Genomic DNA, 8,693 nt, shown 5'->3' with positions numbered 1-8,693 from the left:
TTTCAAAATAATTTGGGGAAAAAGCACTGAATCACTTAAGATTAGACAAAAGGATGCACATACCACTGTCTGCCTGCTTGTCCACCTGTCACTTTATTTGGACTTCATCTAATGGTTCCTCTGTTGTTTACATGTCCCCATTATGTAATGTCAGTTGTGTTTGCACTGCCTGGGAAACACCCATCTCCATTCCTTTTATTGACATTGACATTCTGTATGACATTCTTGTCATAATTTGTGTAAATTTGATTGCTGAAAATAAATGTAAATTTTGTTTCCATATATAATATATGTTTTGTTATGTATTATGGGCCAGAGAGAGTAGTCTTTATTTATATTTTATATAGCATCAGACTTCAGTTTTTAAAAATGCATTGTAACTGTATTCAAAAATTCGCTAATAAATGGTGTGTTTAATTTGAGTTTGTAATTTCTATGTAGATACAAAAGAGACCAACATTTAAGTGCTGTTCTCACAGATGAAAATGTGAAGTCTTCATCCAGGGGTACAGTATATAGGTAACAATTATTGATTACATATTTATTATTATACTCACACAGAAGACTGCGTAGACCATAGTACAGATATTGAAGAATAAATACAAAATGTACTTATAGCTATAAAATGTTTCATTTGGACATCAGGTTTTTAGAAAAACAAAACGTTTCGACTCATCGGAGACGTTAAAACGTTGTGTACATAAAAATGTCAACAGCGCCCTCCAGTGGAAAAGTGGCGATAAATCATGTACGAACCACATGAGTGTGACGTCATTCTATGAGCGACAGAGTCAACTGGAGTTGTTCGAGGACTGTGGAGCTAAATGTGAATATTTTCAACACTGATCATGGTGAAATCGGGGAAACTTCGGTCTGGGACAGGATCGAAACTCAAACGATGGAAGAAAGGGCACAGCAGTGACTCAAACCCGCAGACGAGCCGGTTCAGACAAGCCGCAAAGAGTCGCTTCTTCAGCCGACCCTCTGGTGAGCTGCACGTGGGTCAGGGCTACAGCATTAGCTCCTGATCGCCTCCTCAATGATCAAAACACTGCTTAAAATACGATGTTTTTAGCGATTTGTCATGTGACTTTATCAGCACAGAACATGCTTTCACAAGCTACCGTGGCAATACAAACCTCTGATTCTGATTGCAGAGCCAGTTTGACCACATCAGCTGTAAAGTGTCACTTACAGCAGATAAGCTCTTTTTTTCTCATTTAATCTTTAAACGTTTTGTGCAGCCCATTTCTGTAATGGTTGTTTAATTTAATAAAACGTGGTCATGTCGTTTTTGCTATAGTTACATCACCTTGATTGTACTTCTGTGTCCAGGCCCCTTGCTCACAGTCCCTCCCCACATGCAAACAGCTTAAACCATTGATCAGTTTGAACAGAATATATACCTTTTTTAAGTTTCTGTATAGATATGGCCATTATGTATGTTACAGTTTTGTCTGTTTCTTTTTGGTATCTTGAAAAGGACTTAATATTGACATTTTTAACGTGTAATTGCTTTTCTCCCTTGATAGATAAGAGTGATCTTACAGTTGACGCTCTGAAGCTGCACAATGAACTGCAGACCGGTCCACTGGAGGTCAAGGAGCGCAGAGATGCCTGCTGTATGGATGAAGAGCCGGAGGCAGCACTGTCAGACCGATCCTCTGGCACCTTCCTCAGTGGTTTGTCTGACTGCTCCAACCTCACCTTCAGGAAAGTGCAGCGCTACTGGGAATCCAACTCTGCTGCCCACAAAGAGGTGCCCCTGGATTTGTAATGACATTTCTTATTTAATCATTTCTTCCCTTTTTGTGAGCTCATTTGTTCCTTGTTATAGATCTGTGCCGTGTTGGCTGCTGTTACAGAGGTGATTCGTTCCCAAGGTGGCAAAGAGACAGAAACGGAGTATTTTGCTGCTTTGGTAAGTACTGCTTTTGGCATACTTCTATACATTGGTTTGGAACATGTTACCACCTTTCATTTTGGTTTTCAGATGACCACTTTAGAAGTTGTTGATTCAGCAGAGTCACAGGCAGCAGTTGCATATCTTCTTAACCTTGTCATGAAAAGGTATGTTTTTTGAAAGTTGTTTTAATTGGCATCAAATGTTTGTTTATTAACACCCTTATGGTTTTATTTGTGCTTCAGAGTTCCTGTTCCTGTTCTCATATCCAAGTTCTCGGACACCAGTAAAGCTCTGATGGATGTCATGTCCAAACAGGCCACTGGCGACTCAGTATCTGCCCTTCGATGGGTAAGAATCATATCAATGCTGATCTATTGACAACGCTTTGAGTTTGAAATGTGTATTTGTCTGTTTTTAGATTCTGTCATGTCTGGCCACCTTGTTGAGGAAGCAGGAGGCTTCAATATGGACGTACCCATCCTCGCTCCAGACTTATCATGGTCTACTTAGTTTTACTGTGCACAGCAAGCCAAAGGTATTGTGTTCGTGTTATTGGTTGGCCTCATGAACTGCTAATAGTTTTAATTTTGAATTCCACATTGTCAGGTGCGTAAGGCAGCACAGCAGGGCGTGTGCTCAATCCTCAGAGGCAGTGATTTCCTGTTTAAAGATGATGCACCTGCTCATCATCCTGTTGCTATGACAACAGCTAAATTCTGCATTAAAGAAATGGAGCAGGCTGGAGGTAACTACATACATGTGTAATGTATACATACAGTTATTTCCACGAATTCTAACATTTTGGATGCATTTGTAATTGTATTTTTGCTGACGCAGGAAGCAAAGAAGACACCACTACCCTTCATGTACTAGGCCTTTTGAAGGAGTTGATCGGGGCATTTCCTCTTGGCGCTGTCAAATCCTGTTGTGAGACTCTTCTGCGAGTCATGACGCTGAGTCACGTGGTGAGAGAACACTCTAGTGCAGCCAGGTTATTTTGGTCGCTTACTCTCTGCGTATAATTAACCCAAATTATGTTTGTTTCTTTAACAGTTGGTAACTGCAAGTGCCATGCAAGCCTTTCATAAACTTTTCAGTAGCAAACCAAAAGCTTCTACCCTGTCTCCTGAACTGAATGCACAGATTATCACTGTATGTATTCTCAAATCTTCAACGTGTTCAATTTCAGACATGGTTATGTAACTAAAACACGTTATTTTCTCAGGCTCTTTATGATTACTTGCCCAGTGACAATGATCTGCAGCCACTACTGGCCTGGCTGGCAGTTATGGAAAAAGCCCATGTTAACTTGGCATGGTATTGAAACACAATTATTTTGTGTTTTGTGACTCTTTGGACAGCATGCACAACTTTAATGTTTATTTTGTGTAGTTTGCAGACATCATTGAGTTTAGGACATCTCCCTCGGCTCTTTTCTGCTGCCATTCCTTGCCTGTTGTCTCCTTATGCACAAGTGGTTTCTGCAGCTGCCAGTACACTTAAGGTAAATGTACAATATGACATTCTTACACCCCCAAAGTTAGTTGTATATTTATTAGTTTTGCTTTATACTTTTCAGACACTGCTGACGGAGTGTGTTGCGCCTCACATGGAAGAGATGGACTTGATCACAACTACGGCTTCAGCAGGAAACGCCTCATACATCTGCAAAATGTTCAAGTAGGTCCCCCTGAAGCTGCCGTCTCTATCAACAGAAGACGTATTTGAATTATTATAATGACTCCAACAACACTTTGTCATTTTGCATTGCTAGTTTTGCTCTGTTCTGTCCACACTGTACATTTTTGTATTTATTTTTAGTTTTTTGCATGTCTTTATCATAGATTATATTTTAACATTTTGTGTTTGTTTACTGACAACGGTTCTAAAACCTTTTCTGATTCTTAAAAAAAATATATATAATGTAAATATTACGTATTTTACTGTTCAGAATTGCAGAAGAAGGCCTCTCCTACCGTTTCCACGCCTCCTGGCCCTTTGTTCTCCAGATTTTGGGCTGTTTCTACAAAGCTGCTGGAAAAAAAGCCCACCCCATCATGACCAAGGTAAAGTAAGCACAGGCAATGCTTTTCTCTTTTCTTTTTTTACGTGACCTTGTATAACTGTGCTGTGCAGTCACTTCAGTCGCTGGCAGATCTACGCTCCACTCCTCACTTTCCTTTCACCGGAGAGTTGGATCTGGCTGTGGGAGCTGCTGTCGAAGCAATGGGCCCTCAGGTCGTGCTGGGTGCCGTGCCACTGAACATCACTGGCCACGAGTAAGCCCACATACTTTAGCTTTATTTTTTGTTGTTTGATTTTACTGACGGACCTTTTTCTGTTTTGCCAGTGATGACTTGGAGTTTCCACGCAGCTGGCTGATTCCTGTTATACGCGATCATGTGAAGAACACCCAACTCGGATTCTTCAATTCATATTTTCTTCCTCTTACTTCAACACTGAAAAAGAGAGGTAATTTTCTAATTATTTACCAACCATGTAATACATGTTAATGTTTAGAAACCACAGTAATCTTGTGACTAATTTTGCATTGTAGCCGAGGAGTTAGAACAAGCTGGACAAAAACTTGAGGCCAAAGTCTACCAAACACTACAACTTCAGGTAAAGTGGCATAAATGTTGATGCTTCAAGGTAAAAGAAATGGTTGACAAATGTGTGTGAAAATGTGTCACAGATTTGGACCATGCTTCCTGGTTTCTGCACTGGTTGTGTAGACCTTATAACATCGTTCAAAGGCATTGCCCGCACTCTTGGCACGGCTATTAACGAGCAACCAGACCTGAGATTAACCGTGTGCCAGGCTTTGCGCACAGTCATCAACAAGAGCTGCACCACAGGTGCAGACACGCAGCACACGAACATATGTCCTGTCATTTTACTGACACAAACTGGTGGCATCTTTTACAGAGGAGGAAAAGGAAGAAGTGGGAAAGTTTTCCAAAAATTTTCTCCCAATACTCTTCAACGTGTACGGTCAGCAGCCGCCTGCAGGAGAGTCTGGCACCTATAGGATGGCAGTGCTCGATACAATCAAAATCTTCTTGACTGTGACGGAAAAACAGGTGCGTTGAGGTTGAGTTGCAGATGGTTCATTTAAGATGATCCAGTTTAACTAACTGACATTTTTCTGCAAAGCTAAACTAATGATTTAATTTTAGTAGATTCTTTACTACTATGTTATTAAGCGTTTATACCTTAATGTAAACGTCTTCTGAACATTGAATATACATGCTCTTTATAAATTGCTTGCTTTTTTTCTGTATTTCCCAAAAATATATATCATAGTTTGATTTTCTTTTCATTGTCTCCAGATGATTTGTACTTTCTTGGCAAAAGCAACAGAAAGATTAAGTGGCGCTGACAACACAGAGTTCACCCGGTAAGTACCTACATTCAATCTTTAGTTATCCTTACACTCCTATACACTTTTTGTATTCAGTAGTATCTTATTCACAGGCTTTCAATGATGGACCTAATTGTTGCCATGGCACCATTAGTCGACGAGGCCACAATGACTAAAACGTTTGAATTTACAAAGCCATATTTAGAGGTAAATGTTATATTTGGACTTTTCCTGAAGCCTCTTTGTTGGTCTTACGTTTCATCTTGTGTTTGCTTTGGCAGATCAAGGAGCAGGGGATGCAGAAGAAGGCCTACAGAGTGCTTGAGGAGTTGTGTGGTGGAGAGAGTGAAGAGTGTAAATCATTTGTTGTTAAAAATCTGGAAGCGCTTCAAGTCAGCCTGCTTGAGACTTTGAAAAATGCATCTTCACCAGCAAAACGGGTCAGATATGACAGTAAAGGAAACCTTGCTATGCTTTAGATTTTTTTAAATGAATTTCATTGTTTTTTTTTTCCTCAGCCAAGACTGAAGTGCTTACTTCACATTGTAAAAAGCCTCGGAGAAGAGCACAAGGACTTTATCACTGCTCTATTGCCGGAGGTACACTTTTGCATCCAATAAATCTCTCTGTGCTACTGACCTTTATCATCACAAGATGTTTTTCTTTCAGGTTATCATTTGTACTAAGGAGGTATCTGTTGGAGCTCGTAAAAATGCTTATAGCCTTTTGGTAGAGATAGGAAAGGCATTTCTGCGTTTCTGCAGTGACCCAAATGGTAAATATTCTATAAAAGCAGTGGTTTTGTGGCTGAAAGTTGCAGCTTAAGTAGTAATATCAGTCTTGTGTTCTTGCTTCAGATGCCATGGATCAATATTTGGTGTTGCTCTATGCTGGACTCACTGGCTCGGTCACTATGATCACTTGTACAGTTTTAGCACTGACCAGACTGGTCTTTGAGTACAAAGGTAAAAAAAAAAAAAACTAACTACATCTCGACATCAAGAGTTTTTACTTGATTGTTGCTTTTTGTTTCAGACTCCATAGAGGTTTGCACTATGGAGCAGCTCCTACAAAACATCTGTCTCCTGTTGACATCTCGGACGAGAGAGATTGTTAAAGCTTCACTTGGATTCATAAAAGTCATTCTCTTTGTCATGGATCCCAAAACACTTTCCTCCCATGTTACTGCCATGGTACGCACCTTTTGTAGTATTAAATGTATGCGTTCGTGTCATGTATAAACTAAACTTTCATGCACTACACGGTTAGATGGAGGGCATTGGGAACATTAAAAATGATGTAAGGAGGCATTTTAGGACCAAACTAAAGAATATATTTACCAGATTCATCAGAAAGTTTGGGTGAGTGTCATGATCATTTTAGTATCTTTCTGAAGTCTACCATTTACAATGGATTTTTTTCTCTTTCTACTGTGTTTAGGTATGATTTGGTGAAGAGTATGCTGCCTGCAGAGCACCACAAAGTTCTGGCAAACATCCGAAAAGCCGAAGCCCGCAGCAAAAGGTCAAAGCAGGCGGCAGAACATCAGGAGGACTCTGACGATGAAGAAGATGCACCTCAGAATAAGGCTGAAAGGTACAGTATTTTAGCCATTTGTATTTTGTTTGAAAGAAAATGTTCCAGATAAAACAATGACACATTTTTCTTAGTATTGAGGACATCCTGGCGGAGTCTGACAGTGACATGTCAGAGGATGAAGCTAAGCCTAAAAAAGGACAGAAAAAAGCAGGCAAAGCTAAAGCTAAAGCTTGGCTCAAAGAAGGAGAAGATGACGATCCACTTAACTTCCTGGATCCTAAAGTTTCCCAGAGAGTCCTAGGTGACTAACCAATGCATTTATCTTAAAATAATTGACATCTTGCAACAATATTTATCTTATACTTGTTCCCAATGTTGTAGCCACGAATCCGGAGCTGAAAAAGAGCACCAAGAAAGAACATGGCTTCAAGGTGACTTCAGATGGACGTCTTATCATCAGAGACGAGGAGGAGGACAATGTTAAAACAAAAGGTATGTTAATTTTAAATGTGCATGTGATTATTTCATACTATTTTCATGAATTTTCTTCTCTGCATCTCTCAGATGGAGAAATGGATGATATTCTGGAAGAGGCTGGAGTTAAAAGTGTAAGCGACTCAAACTGGTTGTGGCTCTTGATTGTATAATTTTCTCTTCATAATTTGTGTGTCTATATTTAGAAAAAGACACAGAAAAGACGGTTTAAAGATGACAACTTTGATGAGGAAATGGACATTGAGCCAGAGTTAAAATATAAAGGTAATAAAAATGGCATTTTACAGACTTAATCTTATGTCTCTTCCAAAGCATTTATTTAAATCAAAGCTTCTGTTTCCCAGCTGGAGGTTCTGGCATCCACAGACAATTGGGAAAAGACACTGGTGCAGAATATAAGTCAAAGGTACATTGCAAAATTGTATAATACCTATTAGATAATAAAATAGTAATGTGGGTGTGTCTTTTCTTTTTAATAGAAGGGGAAAGGAGACATGAAACAGAAAGGAAAGCTTGATCCCTATGCATATATCCCACTCAAAAAGGCTCAGCTCAATCGCAGGTATGGCAACAAATTGGAGATGTCAATATAGATGATTATATAATGACAATTATGTTGCTGAATACATGTTATGTTTGAATTTCAGGAAGCGTGCCAAGCTTCAAGGCCAGTTTAAGGGTATGGTACGAGGAGCCCAGAAGGGGGCACTAACCGGAAAGAAAATGCAGAAGAAAAAGCGGAAAGCCTGAGGAGTTCTAAGTGGACTTACAGAATGTGGGTTTTTCCAGTTCTGAAAAGACAATTATACAAATGTATTTGCTACAGTCCCTTTCAAACTAAAACACATGGAAATGTTTGTCTACTGTTTGGTGATAAATTCCATGGCTCTGATAAACCTGTTCCAAGAGTTTACTTGGACTTTTGGGTCTAAGACATATTTTTATGTTATGAAATAATTGAATACTTAAAAAGTTAAATATTGCAACATGTACAGTCTTTGTCTTTGACTAATATCATGCAAGTTCCACTTTGTGAGGAGGATCCAAGAAAAGCATGTTCACTGTTGAGCATAAAAACATTTATTTAAAAACACAAACCTGTTAGTACAGAAACGATGCAATGGACCATTTCAGTCATAAAAATGTAAAAAAAACAAGATGAAATATAAAAAACATCTCAACATTGATACCATAAAGATACAATCAAGGTGCAGTCTTTCTCTTTACTGTGTTAGTAAGAAGTTATACATTTGATGCAGTTTTGCTTAACATGCCAGAATATCATATTTCGCAATTAACGAATTTGCACAAGTGATCTTAGAGGACTTGTTTTCAGACCTGGAAATAAATACAATTTTGAAAAAATACTGCCCTGCAGTTGCAAACAGA

The 8,693-nt window shown here is 39.1% G+C and overlaps 1 protein-coding gene across 1 annotated transcript; it reads left to right on the top strand.

The window, feature by feature from the left end:
- Positions 1–767: 767 nt before the first annotated feature.
- On the top strand, positions 768–8,468 carry rrp12 (ribosomal RNA processing 12 homolog). Its single transcript, XM_072437582.1, has 34 exons — positions 768–987; positions 1,533–1,759; positions 1,838–1,921; positions 1,994–2,070; positions 2,149–2,254; positions 2,325–2,441; positions 2,513–2,651; positions 2,744–2,871; positions 2,960–3,058; positions 3,132–3,223; positions 3,299–3,410; positions 3,486–3,586; positions 3,858–3,972; positions 4,043–4,185; positions 4,257–4,378; positions 4,464–4,528; positions 4,602–4,764; positions 4,835–4,989; positions 5,239–5,306; positions 5,384–5,477; positions 5,552–5,710; positions 5,789–5,869; positions 5,940–6,045; positions 6,128–6,235; positions 6,306–6,463; positions 6,540–6,631; positions 6,711–6,866; positions 6,941–7,110; positions 7,191–7,301; positions 7,374–7,417; positions 7,490–7,568; positions 7,649–7,710; positions 7,784–7,866; positions 7,952–8,468. Exons 1-34 carry the CDS (start codon positions 849–851, stop codon positions 8,052–8,054), a joined length of 3,858 nt encoding a protein of 1,285 aa, XP_072293683.1. The 5' UTR covers positions 768–848; the 3' UTR covers positions 8,055–8,468.
- The last annotated feature ends 225 nt before the right edge of the window (positions 8,469–8,693 follow it).

This window comes from Eucyclogobius newberryi, unplaced genomic scaffold, assembly GCF_026437365.1.
Source record: "Eucyclogobius newberryi isolate DKJ021-1_F unplaced genomic scaffold, fEucNew1.0.hap1 SCAF_8, whole genome shotgun sequence".
In the NCBI taxonomy this organism is placed as follows: domain Eukaryota; kingdom Metazoa; phylum Chordata; class Actinopteri; order Gobiiformes; family Gobiidae; genus Eucyclogobius; species Eucyclogobius newberryi.
This window is presented reverse-complemented; position numbering and strand designations above follow the sequence as displayed.